Source organism: Passer montanus, unplaced genomic scaffold (genome assembly GCF_014805655.1).
Source record: "Passer montanus isolate IOZ18808 unplaced genomic scaffold, ASM1480565v1 scaffold19, whole genome shotgun sequence".
Lineage (NCBI taxonomy): Eukaryota > Metazoa > Chordata > Aves > Passeriformes > Passeridae > Passer > Passer montanus.
In genome coordinates, this window is record NW_024366480.1 from 5,513,718 (window position 1) to 5,529,972 (window position 16,255).

The window sequence follows — 16,255 nt, forward strand, 5'->3', positions numbered from 1 at the left end:
AACTATCATTCTCTGCTATTCTCCTAGCACTGTCCACAGCCCACATAGATAGTAAGGCTGCCCAAAGGCCAGCTCAGAAGAACACAAAAAGCCTTATTTTAAAATGGTGTAGAGTGTGGGGCAGGAAAGGTCAGGGAATGGGAGAAGTTCCAAGAACTGATCCAATACCAACTGATTGCTGAAAGTGTAGGCTTATGACCTGCCATATCTGTTTCCCATTACTTTGCCTAATAGTTCCACTAGAAATTGCCAGTAGAACAATAATCTTGATCCCACACAAGATAGGAAGCCAGGTCCTATTGAAGTGTAGCATATTATTTATGCTCTCTGTAGGAACACATTTTTCCTTAACACAACAGTTTCCTTTCCATAACAGTCTTATGATTCTACCTTGCTTGAGTATCATTTCTCTCTGAATTTGACTTCATCCTCTGCCTTGATATCCACCTACAAAACTCTGTTTCTTTAAAATACAGCAACTCTTGTTTTCTTCTTCAGTCTGTGTACTGTAAATTAGATCATAATTTTTTGAGCAAACCTCAATAACCAATAACTGGACAAACATTTAGTTCTAGTCATGCATACTATTTTTGGTGTGTAGCTTGGGGGCTGTTGCTCCATATTAATGGGATTGTTTTAATTGAATTTACTACAGTTTTGAAAAGGAAACAGAACCTATTTCAAAGTTAATGTATTTCTAATTAAAGTAAATTTCATTTGACTTAAAATTCTTTCACATTATTTACCAAAATGGTATTTCAGATTATTTATAGGCTGCCAAATTATTTGATAGAGATCCAGTGTATTTTCATTTCTTTGTGACAGATGAATGCCCTGAGCCATTTACAACCTTTGATATGTATTCAGAGTTGGCGTCAGTCAGCTGAGTTTATGTGCATGAACTGGGTTTCTGAGTATTGATTGTAGTGTCTTTTGTTCTTCATAATTTTTAACTCTAAGACAAGTTAAGTAATATCATTATTAAACCTTTTAACCTGTAGAAGCTATGAAAATTGATTAAACCAATGAAGATTTAAAGTAATTGCCAAAACCCATTCTGACACATTCAATTTTTATGCCTGAACCATTAGACTGTGTCTTGTGTGTGCACTGCATAAAACCTACAGCACAAGCAAATTTTTTTTTACTTCTATTTTTGTGTCATGCTGATTAAGAAAACTGGAAAGTAACTCTACCTGACACCTGCCTTGCTCTCTTTTTCTTGAGTGTGTTAATGATTCTGGAAGTGCACAAAATATCCATGGGTTCCCTTCAATAAATGTTTAATAACAGTACACAAATGTATGCACTAGCATGCAGTGAATATGCCTCTAGATTTAGAGCACCATACTTGGTTGGTTGACTAAATTCTTCATGTTTTATTAATTTGGTGAGTTTTGTTAATGTTTTCCTTTTTAATGCATTTTATATTACTTTTATTATTATTTCTGCATTTTTTTTTCTCTCCCCTTCTTTTTGCTTTACATATTGATTTCATTTGTAGAAGAAAAGAAAACAGATCCAGAGAATGGGGATACAGGTAGGGTGACTTATTAAAAATATTTTTGTGTTTCTCCCTTAAATTCTTTGATCTGTTGTGTTTGAGTAAATGTAGCAAAGAGTCAGAGTGCAATTTTTATGTATTTTGTAGATTTCAAAATCTAGACATTAGGAAATGGAACCTAAGAAAGGGCTTTCTCAAATGTATTTCCTTTGCTATTTTAAGAGTGTCAAATAAGGGTGAGAAATGGTAAGAAAGAGACCAGAATCAGCTAAATGCAGATACCATACACTTTAAGACCTCTGTTCTGTCCTCCCCCTTCCAGACACAGAACTTGCTCACCTGCACACATTTTTCTGCTCTATTAGAGGTTTCTGATTTCCAAAATATCAGTCTTTATCAGACTTTAGTCCCGTCATCATAAGTTTTATTCCCCCATGCCTTAGTGGCTGTGCCTCCCAAATTTTCTATCCCTTTTGTTCATATGTATTCAAAACTAAAATCTGTTCTAATATTATAAGGGAAACTTCACTCTTCTTCCATACCAGATTCCCTTTAACTCTTTGTGCCACAGAAGCATCACTGTACAGCAAACTCCTCTTCCAAACTCAGATTCTGCAATAGGATCTCCATCACCAGCATCTCTAGGAGCTAGAATGGTTTAATAAGAGAGAAGACAATGAAAGAAAGAATGAAACACCAGAGGTCCCAGCTGGTTTTATTTTGGTTTTTAACCAGATAGATAATTTATTATCCAAACTGGATAATAAATCCAGTTTGTTGTCCCTTTTGTCTCTGGTGTGGATCAGAGGCTATCAGCTGAAGAATCTTACCCTAGAGAGGAGCCAGTATTTGTCCAGAAGAGCAAATAACAGTCTTTAGCTCTGGGCTGAATTCAATGACTGCTTATCTCCTTGTAAAACTGTGACTCAGTGAACAGCTCAGGGGTTAGGAAAAGTTAGGTATTAACCAAATCACTGATTACAGCCCTTCACTTTAGTGGTGAAGTAGCTGAATCTTATCTTGTTTCATCTTAGCTTATTTCAAGTTAAAACATGAAAATAATGGTTTTTTATTTGAAGCTGAAGCAGTGATTTTAGTTTTTGTCCTGAGTCCTGTTGTAGGAATGGAGTTATACAGCCACCACCTAGACCATGGCAGGAATTAAGTGGATCTTACCTCAACAGGGCTTATCCCTAGCTTCCACTTCAATAAAAGAATCAAGCAGAGTTCCTTTTCCTACTATGTTTAATAGGCAATAGTAGTTACAATTCATGCTGGGTGCCTCTTATTTGGGGCCCCGCCTGTTGCTTGTGACTGGATTTTATAGTCTCTATATGTGGCTTTATTTTCTGATTGCACTCCTGCACATGCAATCCTGTTTGCAGCATCTGGGGTTTTCTCTTCTGATTTACTCCCACAGCCTCCAGGCACCCTTTTGTCTGTGTCTTGAGAAATTTCCTACTTCTGTTACAAAATATCCTATAGCCAAAGTTGAAATTCTAGTTCATTGTCTAGTGGTTACATTTCCATAGATAAAAACAAGCATCAAATTCATGTGGCCTAAGGTTTAATTTACTGTAGCACTAGAGCTAAGCTCTGCCACAACAGTCTCTCACTGCAGTCCTTGTGGATCTGAGAGATTACAGGGCTGCACTGCATAGAACTTCTTGCTTACTCTCGCATTTCAGGAGTCTTTCCTGTGTAGTTATATTACTTTCCCTCAGCACATTCTCTTCTGAAAATATGGGGAATAGCTGGTAATGAATCAGCAGTTGTGTCTCTGTCAGCCAGGAATTGCCTTGTGCTCGTGAAAACGCCACTGAACTGACCTTTACGCCAAGGGTTTTTAATGCTAGAGAGTTCAAAACTCTAGAATGTTGCCTACAGTGCAATGACCCCAATTATGTCTGGTGAGCAGCACCAGGCTTTGTTCTTGCCTTCAGTCTTAATTTTTTGTGTTCATATGGCTGGAATTTTAGTGTCTCGTTGGGTATTTCTGTTGGAGGCACAACTACTATATATAAGCAAAATTCTGGAAGGACGTTCATGAAGAAATGAACTCATTTTACCTGGCCAAAATTTGGGTGCTTACACTTTGATACATTGTGGCAGTACTTCAGTATATCAGAAGCAGCTTTAACTCTTCTAGTGCCAGTCTTTATAGTCCTGAAAACGTGATGTACTGGGCTCCAGCTCAGGATCTAACAACACAAGAACTCAGTCAGCCCAGCCCATGTCATTCAGGTGTGTGAAAGCTAATCCTCCTACATTTTAACCACTGTTGATAACTAATGGTTAGATTTAGGTTAATTCTGGTTTCTTGACACATGCTCCATGAACAGCTCCTGACTGCAGTGGAGTCCTTAGGGCAGGACCAATGTTCTGCCTTGGTTACCAAACTCATGTTAAAAGCTGAAGCTTTATTGCACCCCGACTGTTGCTGAACTCTCTAAAAGTATTTTCTTCTCCTGCTAAACCCTCCCATAGGTGGGAGCTAAGCAGAGATTTGCCAGCAGGAGTGGAGGTGATGACAGCCCCGCATTCCCACCACTCAGTGTGACATGCCTTTGTGCTGGGCCACGGGAATGGGAGGTGCTGTGACCCTCTCCAGCCTGTCCTGCTGCCATGCAGGTCCCAGCTGCATCTGGCTGAAGTCACAGTGAGCTCAGCCCGGGGCAGCAGCAGCCCTGCACTCTGCATGTCAGCTCCAGGCACAGCAGAACCAGAGCTTTCTTCTGCTTTATGGACTATCCACTGCCTCGGCTTTTCCTCTTTTTGCTCATAACTGAATTCACTCACTTGTTAGAGACAGTTTCAAAAATACAAATGAAGTCAGATTTTTCTTTAATAAGATTTTATGAGAATTTAATAAAATTTTTTCAACATTTTTCTGTCTTGTTTTTCTCTTGAGAAAAAAAGCTACAATTTTTGCTTGTTTTGTTGCAGAAGACACACCAAGACCTTATATCTTATTCTCCCCTTTTGAGTGACATATTTTGTACATATCATAGGCAATTGTATTTGTGGAAACCTAACTTTCACTTTGCCAACTGATCATAAATAAGAATGAATATTTTCTCAAGTAATTGTGAAGTTTCTAATTTATGCTCAGGAATTGTTATTTCTTCACTTGCACTTTCCTGAAATTTGGCAGAATGTCTGGGCACAGAGAAAGCATGTCATGATTTCATAATAAAACATAAGAAAAATTGAAAAATGTCCTTTTTGTGAAAAATGTCTCCTTTCTTACATTACTGAAAAAGGACAAGAAGATTTTGATTTCAGCAAAAGATGATTTCTTTCTTTGAGAAGAGGCTGGAGTATTTTACTTCAAAAAAAGTCTTACTTCTATCATTGAAAAAATGAAATATTTTCCAGTGTAACTTTTTGATTTTAATAGAAAAAAAAATAGAGCTTTTATAACTAGATGCTAAGAAGTTCACTTCATCTTAATGATAAATTGACAAACACTGCTATGGGTTCTATAATAATTGAGGAAAATTATGATAGGAAAAATGAACTGTAGTTTATTTTAGAAATTTTCATCTGCTGCTCTCTTTTTCATTATATTTCTCCCTATAAAACACCATTTATTTTTTTCTCATTAATTTTTCTTCATTTTCTCTTAGAATATTTGATGAAGTCTTTTCTTTCATGTTGTTTTAGGGTGTAAAGATAGAGTCAGAATACAAAAACTAGAAGCCAGAGGGTTTATAGGGAACAGAACAGCTTAGTGTTTTTGCATTCCCACTTCCTTTTACCTCCTCTCCTTCCAGATTTCCTATGAAGTGCCACACCATCTACCCGGCAACTCTCCTAGTAGGTGCTACCACCCCTATTGTTCTCAAGAGAGAAAACACAAAGCTGAGAGACACAAGTTCTGTGTCAAGCCTCACTTTGCTGTTAGATCATTACTTTCAGCTGAGGTTTAGAGTTTAAACCAGGTTTCTGTACTGTAGTACACTGGCATCTAATATTCCCATCTGAGTTCCATAGATGCAACCCATATTGCTCAATACTTACAATATACAGAAACTTCTTGTCATTAGCGGGATTCTGAAATTTTTATCCTAGACAACTTTTGCATTAAAATGATGGATATTTTAAGACAAATGTCATTCAAAATTAAAGCTTTTTAGCATTTGGTGGATAATGATTTATTCTTGACTTACACTAGGTTAAAGTGGAAAAGACTCCTACTTATGTGTGTATGATAGCTAATCATATTTTGTTTTCAAATCTTTTCTGAGCTGTTGTCTCCCTTTCAATTTTCTATTTCTCAATCTTCCAATTTAGCTTTGGCACTTCCTTATTATTTTACATTGTAAATCATGGTAAAGTACCAGTTTGTTGAAACCAGCTACTGCCTGAGTCATGTAGTGAGACCCCATCCCTGACTAAAGCTAATCACACATGGAGTGAATCCTGGAATTGTTCTTGAAGCTGTGTTTCATTAGACTGTAATACAGTGATGCCACTGGGTGGCTCTTTAAGATTCCATTAGTTGTTCTTGGAATTTTTTGAGCATACTAAGAATATACTCAAATAGTAAATGGAAGGTCTGCTAGTCTGTGGCTGTTATTGATTATTATTTTGATATGTCAGAATATGATAAATGCAGAACCAGAATCTCTACCCAAGATAAGCAGGTTATCTTTGCATTCCTCCTTATGAAATAAAAGACTCAATTTCTCTTGAATATTCTTAAAATAGTAAAATTATATTCTGTGGAAACACTGTGTTTCATTTATATTGAGTTTTTTTCACAAAGTTGGCTTTATTTGAATTGTGTAGATAATACAACACTTATTAAGATTCTGCTGAAATACTTTGCTATTTTTCTCCTGTTACATCTTTTTGGTTTTCTGCAAAATCATAATTCAGGAACTAAAATTACGTGCACGGAACTTAAATAAATCAAATTTCATCTCTTTCTGTTAAAACTTCCATGAGCTTAATTTTAACCTTGAAAATGATTACTGCTTGTGTATTTATTTTCTTTTTTTCCTTCTGTTTTTAACTTAACAGGTGCACTGGATGTAGAAGAAAGGAATCGCCAAATGAAAATGAGCAAGTACAAACAGGTAGCAGGATCAGATTCCAGGCTGGAACAAGATTATCATTCTAAGGCAAGGGAGTTTTGTTTTGAAAAGCAACAAAATATGCTAAACTGAAATATTCAACATCTTATCAGAAAGTAATAGATGAGTGCCAGGTTGTTTCTTCAGTAAAAGTTTCTTATGTGTCTATAATAAAATGTTGGAAATGTGCAGCAAAACTCTTAACACACAATGTTCTTGATTATTAAAATTTAAGAGGGATAAGTTAACGCAAATGAAAGAAGCAGTGTAATTGTCTATCAGAATGAACAATAGTGCCATGGTTTAAAAACTCAGAGAAGGAAAAAAATATGTTTATTGAGTGGCAGATGGCATGAGAGCTATTGAAACTTGTTCATGGCTTTCATATAGTTGAACAGAGTTATCTTGATCTATTGAAAGCTGGAAGATGCAGTTACTTAGTTCAATAGTGGCTTTTTAGCACCTGGAAAAGTATTTTTTACACTAACAAAAGCTTTTACCCCAGCTGTGGCAGATTGCCAAGAATCTGAATATCTATGTAGTAGTATAGCCTTAAATATACTATCCAAAATTTCCTGCTATCTGGAACAGGTCATGTCATATAGAGTATGTTAATTAAAATAATCAAGATACTTTCAATTTAAATTTCTATTATGCAAAAATAATTTAGTGTCCTCTAAAAGACTTCATTAATTGAGGTCACATTTTATGTGGAAAACACAAGACTTCTGACCTATAAAATTTGGCTGAGGAAAAGATATCTGGTTTAGACTTTTACTTCCAGGTTGTTTTTCCTTGCTCCCAGGACTGGCAAAGCTACTATAAAATGAGACATTTAGTATTTGAATGTAAATAAACCATCACATTTATTTAATATTAATTATTAACTATTATTATAATTAATTATTTGTTTTGCAGATAATTTAGACTAATACACTTCATATAATTAATTTGTAAAATATATATCAGTGTGAGAAAATAGAAGTGCTTTAGCAAAGTCCATTTCCAAATGGAAAGCCCCACTAATGAAAATAGAATTGACAAAACCCAGACCGTGAAAATGGCTTAAGATGCTTTAAAGCTTTGTAGATGTGCTGCATGGTTATTTGGGTATTTTGCAAATGTAATTTTAACTGCACAAGGCATAGGAATGTTTATTAACATGTAAGAGGGACTCGGATACTGTTGTGTTTAGCTGGTTTTTTTATTTTGACACTTATAGAAAGTATTTCTATATTGTTGGCTTTGAAAGGTGTTGCCTTTGAGAGATGAGCGTAATACTGTGAGTGGACCTTATCGTAAGTGTTGTGACTGTATGTACCACAAAAATATGACTTTATGTATTGTATGTATAACCAGACTTAATCTGCTGATTCTCCTGCTTCCTCAATGCTTAACTGAAATTTGAGTCAGAAGTAGGACTGGTGCAGATTAAATTGGTTCTCATGTAAAGGAGTGAGATAGAACATGACTACCTAAGGAAGTATTTACTACCCTTGTTTTTCCATTTCACTGACACCATACTATTGGGCATCACTCTACATCTTTTATCTTCAGTATTATTGGAATGTATTAAAGAGGAAAATTATAAATGGAATTATTTTATGAATATGGTGGTTTATTTATTGCACACATCAAACAATGTCTCCAGAAATAAACAGTTAATTTATTCTTCTGCTTAAGTGTAGTTTCAGTGCTTGAAAGTGAGTTATTTATTCTATCAATGAAACTGTGGAACTAGACACTGAATATTCACATATATGTAGTAATTCAACATGCATTCTTAAAATTGTGTAGTTTCAAAGCCATAAATGATGAGAACCATAATTGGTGAGAACCATAAATCTCATAAGCCATATGAGAGTTCTGTCTTCACTTTTTTACTACTACTGCTTCAATTCCCCTTAATTAAATTCCTATAATATCTAGAGACAGAAAACTAATAAGTAAAATTTATCTACCTGGTTTCTACAAAAATTCTTTTGAAATGATGAACTGAAACATGTATGTTGAATGCTGACTGTAATGTTCTGTACAGTGTACAGATTTGATTTGATTTTTTTAGACTTCTCAACTGGCACAACCAGGCACTCATGAGTGCCATGCCTGAGAAAAATATCATTAAGTAGGCATTAAGCCACATTCAGAAAAGCCAGTACATAGAATTTTCTTTTACCTTTTCTATTTCTTTATTTAAACAGAAGTCAAGAGGTCAACAGCATCCTTATGTCCCTCTTGATTACTTTAACTTAAGAAAAAATATCAAATATCTTTCTTTGCTGAGAAGGCAAAAGCTATAAACATAGAATTTATATTAAATATTGAAATATTAAAATAGAAATCCTGTGTTGTATCTCTCTAGCTTTGTTCTACCTCTGGTAATCACTACTAGAGGCTTTAGAGGAAGGTACATACCCTTTTGTGGTGCATAGTCTTACATTAAGAATTCTGTAGGAAAAGTTTAATTCCAGATCTCACTGTTCTTAGAAGCTGTTGAAATATGAAATTGATTTCCCTTATACATTTTCCTCAGGATTCATAAAGATTGTATTTCTATTATTCTTATACATGCCTCACTATTTTTGGAAGAATAATTATTCTGCTTCCATAATATTTCGTATACATTTAGTTTAGTAAGGTGAAAAAGACATTTTCTTAAATAACTTCCTTCAGAAGCTGCTGGTTTCAGGACAGACATATGGAAAGCAAGTGAAATATTAACTTTCATATAAATATTTACAGCTAAGTAGATGAGAGAAAAACACTGTAGGCACTAAGGATGAGGTAAATTAATTTCTGGTATTGAAACAACTATTTATTTCTGCTTATTGTGTAGTAGTAAACTTGTACTAAATAGGATATATACTAAAGTCTAAATTGCAGTGCTGGTAGATGCTGACATAATGGAAAACCTGAATTGTGGAAATAAAGAAAAAATGCTCAATAGCACAAGAGTGTTCCACCAGAGGCAAAATTAGCCATTTACCATACTGTGCCTCTGCAACCCCAGCCTGATTTGTGTCATTTCCCTCAAGCATCTTTCTGTGACTAGTTCATTGTTTTGCATAAGAGCTAAGCTTCCCAGTTCTAAATTGTAAAGCAAGATGTACTCTGAAGAGGGAAGGGCAAGATGGGAGCTGAGCGAGCCACATGCTGGACTCGCATGACTCACATTTGGTAGAGCTGGCTTTTGGAGTCACTTCCCAAGCTACCTCATCAAACCTCTCTGAACCTCTCTGCCTTGCTTCCTGCTTTTTACTCCCACCATTCTGGCAAACAAATTGGTAGTGCTGTGTTTGGTGAGCAGCATCTTCCTCTGGTCATTCCCACCAGTCCTCAGATACAGGAATTCCTGCTGACAAATTGAGGATGGAGGATGTGGGAAATCCTGGCATTCCTCCCTCCTTGCCCCATGACTAGAACATGCACAGTGGATCAGCTGAGTAGAGTTAAAAAGCTTTGTTGTTACTAAGAAAAAAAAAGAGATAAAATACTTCTGGTATAAAGAACCCTAGAAGTGTTTGCAATCAGTGTGAAATCAAGAGAGAATTCCATTAACTCAGGCTGATGTTAGCCACTACAGAGAAGTCTGGTCACTGATGTCACACTAAAGGGAGCTGGATTTATGTAAGAGTTGTAGCAGTGAAAAACTATGGCTTTCTTTAGGAACAAAGGTAAAACAGAGTTGACACACATTTAAACATCTAAGTATCTTGAGACTCGTTTTATTTGTTTTATTAGGAAAAAAATAATGACCTACAAAAAGACACAGAAATCCAGTTACATAATATAGCAATTAGTAATAGTCAGTAATGTAGTAATTAGCAATAGAGTATGTTAGAGCAACAAGGAATAAAGTTGGGATAAAAGAGGTAAAAGAGCAGATAAAAACTCGATTTTTTTGCTGAACAAGCTTATTTAGCCAATTGTAGAAAAGACTACATGAAATACAGCATTATACAGAACATCAAAGAGGATTTCCTAAATCCACCTTTAATGATTCATACTGATTATAAGACTGAAACTTTCTGCATCATCAGATATATGTAAAGCTGCATTTCCTAATAATCAATAACCAAATTCAGGTTTTAGATACAAGCATAATTCTCTGTGTTTGGTGTAGGAGAATAGTACAGTAAGGCATACTAGCATGATAGTTTGTGATCTCCTAGCCTGATAACAAGACCAAGACAAATTAAACTGTGGAAAAGAAGAGTCAAGCATGTGTTTAGCTTTTTGAATAGTGTAGATGCAGCATGCAGACACAGAACAGCTGCAGCTCTTCAGAATGAGACATTTTGATTCAGCAGTGAATCAAGTACAACCTTAGGGGATTTCTGTGTGAGAGAATGTGAAAAAGGTAAGATCTGAAGGTGGAAGAAGCTGAATTTTAGTGCCTCAGGAGCAGATCTTATTTGTAAGGTCTTGTAAAGTGCAAAAGTGCTGCCAAGAGTTGCCTTTTCCCTCTGAAAACTGCAGTAAGTAGGTTTGCCATGGGTACAGCTACATGTGGAATCCTTTGACCTCTGCTGTCAATTGAAAGATTTCATGTAATGATGTTTTGGAAATCCCTTTGTCTCCTCCTTTAAAATCAAAGCAGGGCAGTACACAGAGCAGCAAAGAGTGCTAGCAGAAGCACTTGCCACCTTTCTTCTTGAAACACTTGTGGAGAAGGGAGTTAAACAAACATTCAACTAAAGGAATGTTGGGAACTTTGATATTTGGCTGCACATAAGCTGTATTTGATTTATATTGGTTTTATGTTGACAATTGTTTTAGAGTTCTTGGAGGATCATGAGATGCCCAGTAATGATTTGATAATTTATAATAATTATGAATATACCTCTTTGATCTATAATTGTTTCTTACAACTGATGCTGTTAAGGATGTAATTAGAAATATTCAAAATACTAAATACAAAATATATCCATATGCCCTCAAAACAGTTCATAAATTGTTTTGTATATACTTATTTTTAATATACCAGTTTAAATTTTAAAATTTTAAGTATCTGAATAAAACTTGGAGAAACAAAATAATTGTAAAGGAGCTGTGCTGGAGAATAGTTAAGAAAGCAAACACTAGCACAGATAGGACCACACACAAATATTCAGTGCAATAAATTTCTGTGCCCATGTGGCTAAGGGCCTTTCCAGTAGAGTTTGGTAGGCTTACAAAGGGAATAGCACTGTGTAATTCCCTGCAACTTCCCATTGCCCACCCCCACACCGCTAAGCCCTTGTCTTTGGAAAATAAACCAAACACCAATTAGACCAATTGAGAACTTCCCAGGTGAGGAAACATTTTACTTATTGCCTGTTCCATGGCTTTTGTGCTTTCCTATGGACTAATGAGTATTGTTCTTTGGGTCATAAACTCGGTAGCTCCACCAGCTGGTCTGGAAGGACAGGTGCTGTCACTGCCAGCACCCGTGGGTGCTCTGCTCATCTAATCCATCATTCGTGTGTGATCTCTAATGAATTTTGCTGGTCAGTGGCAGAGAGTCTCTCTGGCCCATAGTGCTGGTGGCATTTATATTTTCAATCAAGTATCTCACTGTATTTTTAATATACAATTTTTTTAATAAATTGCTGAAATATAAGTTCTGGTTCCTATAAGTACAGGATTTAAAGCTCAGTTATAAGACTTAAAAATATGTCTAGATGAAATAAATTCAGAATTCTAAAACTGAATTCTATATACATGGTAATGTAGAAAATATCTCTTCTTTAATTTCTATTTTTACCAAACTGTATTTTGCTGATGTGTTAGAATTCATTTAGTGACTTTGAATATAGATATGAGTTGCTGTGATTTCCAGTATCTTCTTCAGTAAAAGATGTGCAAACTCTTAGAAAATATTTCTGTTCCTGTCATTTTTCTTTTTCATTAAATTCAAGCACTCTGTTTTTGCTTTGAAAATTTTTCAATTTATTTTTTTAATCTTGAGTAGCCATGTCTCTATTTGAAATTTAGGGTATTTTAAATGTAATACTGTGATTAACAAAAATACTGCATTCACATATGCTGCTTGTGGCTGAAATTTAACCATCTGAAAGGAAACTGATGCTGGTTGTCTTAAGCTGTTGACAGGTACTTTCTGTTGTCACATTTTCTTAGATTTTGTGTAAACTTCTATTGGTAATCATGTTTTGAAAGAAGAGGCTAAATACATTATAGAATGCTATTGAAGTACCTTATAATTTTACAATGAATCTCAAAGAGAAAAAATTACCCCAAAATTAAAAAAGTAAAACCATTATTCTATTTTGGCACTGAATTTTCATTAGTTATAGGAGTCTAATAGAGAAAAAAATGGGCTTTTCGGCCGCAGAGAATTGGGTTTCCATTAAAAAAGCACAAGTTCTAACTGCAACACAGCCTTGTGTTTTATAGCGATGAGTTAAATATTCTTTTGCAAAGAGCAAGTATTTTCAATAAAAAAAAGTTTTAGTAAGCACATAACATATATATATATATAATATACAGCAAAGTTTATACCAAAAGCTTTCTGTAAAAGATAGGTTCAATTGAGCATTGTAACCATTCCATTAATAATCACAATTTAAACTCACCTGTGAGATGTTTTGATCAACTTCCATCCAGAGCAATCACTGCAATCTATCTTAAATCCTGTTATACTTTATATAATAGAATGTATTTTTCTTTCTGAATGGCTTTGTATAGACAAGTGAATTGTTAAACTGTTAGTCTTTTGGTTCAGAGACACTGTCTTTTTGTAGTAAACTCAATTATTTCTGTGCACAGTTTTTATCTGAATTTAAGCTGTAAAATTCCAAGATGCTATTGAACTAAGTGTGCAAAATACTGTGACTATGCTTGAATTAATTATTTAAGTTGTTCTGAAACTAATGTTATGCTGATAATATGTGAGAAAATCTACAGGGAAAAAAAAAAAAAAAAAAAGGGAAATATGTGTTCAATATCTGGGTGCCAGGATGTGGCATTCAAAAATAGAGAACATATGAAGTTAATTGAATTGCTGCAACAATCAGGGAACTCTAAGAAATTGGAATAATAATCTGTGATGACATGTATCACACCAGTTTGTGCTACTTAATTCTGTGCAATACAAATATGTACAAAAAAGTCATTGTTCACATTTGAAGTACAAAAGAGCAGAGGCTCCATGATAGAAACAGGTTTGCTAGATCAATCTGCTAGACTGCTGACCTTGAAAAATTGAGGAAAGTGTGGCACACTTAGAAAGGACAGACCTAAAATCTCAGTGCAGGGCTTGCATGGAGCCTGTTTAAATGTGTAGGATTCAAAATGAACCACAGAATCATAGAATGACCTGAGTTGGAAAGGACCTTAAAGATCATCTGCTTCCTATCCTCCTGATTTGGGCAGGGACACCTTCCACTAGACCAGGCTGCTCAGAGCTCCACCCAGCTGTGTCTTGATCATTTGCATGTGTGGGGCATGCACAATTTCTCTGGACAACCTGTTCCAGTGCCTCACCACCCTCACAATACAGAATTTCTTCCCAATATCTTATCTATTCTTTCAGTTTAAAGCCATTACCCCTCATTCTTTCTCTACAGGGTCTTATAGAAAAATCCTTCTCTGTCATTTTTTACTGAAGGCTTCTCTAAGTTCTCCCTGGAGCCTTCTCTTCTCCAAGCTGAAGAAGCAGGACCTTTGTCTGCTTCCCAGAGGGTGGCTCAGAAGGGACAAGGCACTGTCAGATTTGCAGGCAGGAATGCTGGCTGGCCCCACACCCCTCCTGCCCTGCCCTGCTCCAGGAGCTGCTCCCTGTGGTTTAACTAAGTACACCTTAGAGGATGGATTTGCCCAGAATTTACTGTTATCATTAGGCTATAATAATGTTTTAGTGGTGTGGATGTTTTATTCACATCTGGGAGTTCTCCTCTTTATTAAATAGGTTGATTTTCTTTGATAGCAACCCCAAAATTATCAATGAACATTTAATCAGCTTATCAACTTTTTTCCAAGCAATAGGTTTGTGGTTTTGGGGAATTTTTGCCAGCTGTTACACTGGAAAGAATGCTATATGGGTCTATCAGATTTCTCTGTGGATTTTTGATTCTTATTTTATTAAGTACCTTAACTACCTAAACTCTTAAAGTTATTTTTCATTAATATAACTGTGGCTTCAAGCACCTGTACTGCAAGTAGCTTATATGAAGGATTTACAGATATGTACCACAGAGTCATTATTGTGAAAAAGGTGGTTCTGCACAATGGAGCTAATCAAAGTAGTGTCAGGACCTTGGAGTCTCAGCATAGGGAGGGTTTTGTAAAGCCTCAATGCCTTCAACAACACTCACAGTGAGAGTGCTACAAAGACATAAAATTACCTCTGTGTCCTTTCTAACCTGTGGTATTTTTCATAGTTGTTTCTGGGAACTAAAGGCTTTGCTTACAAGAACTAGTATTTTTTAGTGCTAGGAGAATATTTTCTTTAGTAATTTATCAAGAGGAGTATTATCCTCCTTCTGCAGATGGCAATCATTGTTCTACCAGAGATTTAATTGACAGTCTGGAGTCAGTGAATGATAGCAGGAAATAACAAAATTTTGTCTGAGGTTCTGCTTGTTCTATCAAGTAAAATTATATATATATATATATCTTTTTTCTTCAAACTGTGTAAAATCCTTGAAGGATGGTATATTTTTTGCAGCATATAGAGCATCTTAGATACATTAATTTCAGAGAAGCAGGATGCATAATTCTGTTTCTGCTCTCTCTCGAGTGACATATGGCATCATGTAAAAAACAGTTGTGGTGATTTGCATCGTTCTGCAGTTTAATCTGAAACTACTAGCTAATTGATAATATATGAACTTTAATTAGCATCTGATTTTCTATTAAAAAAGTTCAAACCACTGTGACATAGAGTTCTGGAAGTGAGGGACAATAACTTAAATTCACTTCTGGCTAATAGGCTGACTGTCATTTTCAAGAATTGTAAAGATGCAGATTGGATGATAAGTAGGAGGCATTTTTGAATGTTTCCTATCTATCATCTAAGCTAGTTTCTAGTCACATAATTTTGGGAAATATGCTAAAGCTATGCTGAGGAAATGTTTGTAAAATGAAAACAGCTTCAAGATCTGAAGTTATTCCAAGTATTCATAGACATTAAAGATCTTCAAAACTGTTTGTTGTAGAAGTTTTGATCTCAGAATAGTTCCAATCCAAGTGCCTGTCTTGCGAAATGAACTAAATTCCTCATGTGGTTTCAATTGATATTTTTATTGTTTCTTTTCTGCAAATGTTAGGTATTATTGCCCTACTGTTTAAGTGGTTTCTGTTGTGAAGATGAAATTGTAAATAATATTCATAGATATTGCATGTTTTCAGTAAAAGTAAACTCAGATTAACCTTACAAGTGAGCAAAGGTAAATCACAGTATTTAAAAGGAGATATGGGAGACATAAGTAGTAAATGTTTTCTTATTACTCCCTTGAGGACAATGACTGAGAAAAAAAAAGAATTCAGTTTTTCTGATCTGTAGGAGCTGTTTGCCTGCTCAGGATCTCCCTGCAGCCTTTTTGTTTTCCTAGTTGCAATAAAACAAGAGTAAAGCTGCTGAGGAAATATGTTTTAAGGAAAATAATGTTTTCTAAGCAGTTTACCTTGTTTATGGATTGATAAGGAAATGATGGTATCTATCTTGCAG

At 35.3% G+C, this 16,255-nt stretch overlaps 1 protein-coding gene across 50 annotated transcripts in view; it reads left to right on the top strand.

The window, feature by feature from the left end:
• The window catches only part of RIMS2 (regulating synaptic membrane exocytosis 2), a 453,673-nt gene that overhangs the window by 354,584 nt on the left and 82,834 nt on the right, over positions 1-16,255 (top strand). For 20 of the 50 annotated variants that reach the window (XM_039706150.1, XM_039706103.1, XM_039706126.1 and 17 more), the window contains 2 exons: positions 1,505-1,540; positions 6,533-6,633. The exons of 12 other annotated variants lie outside the window; for them this stretch is intronic. In XM_039706150.1, coding sequence (XP_039562084.1) covers positions 1,505-1,540; positions 6,533-6,633 — 137 coding nt within the window. The remainder of the gene's footprint in view (positions 1-1,504; positions 1,541-6,532; positions 6,634-16,255) is intronic. 18 more of the 50 variants (XM_039706152.1, XM_039706151.1, XM_039706112.1 and 15 more) reach the window with 2 other exon arrangements.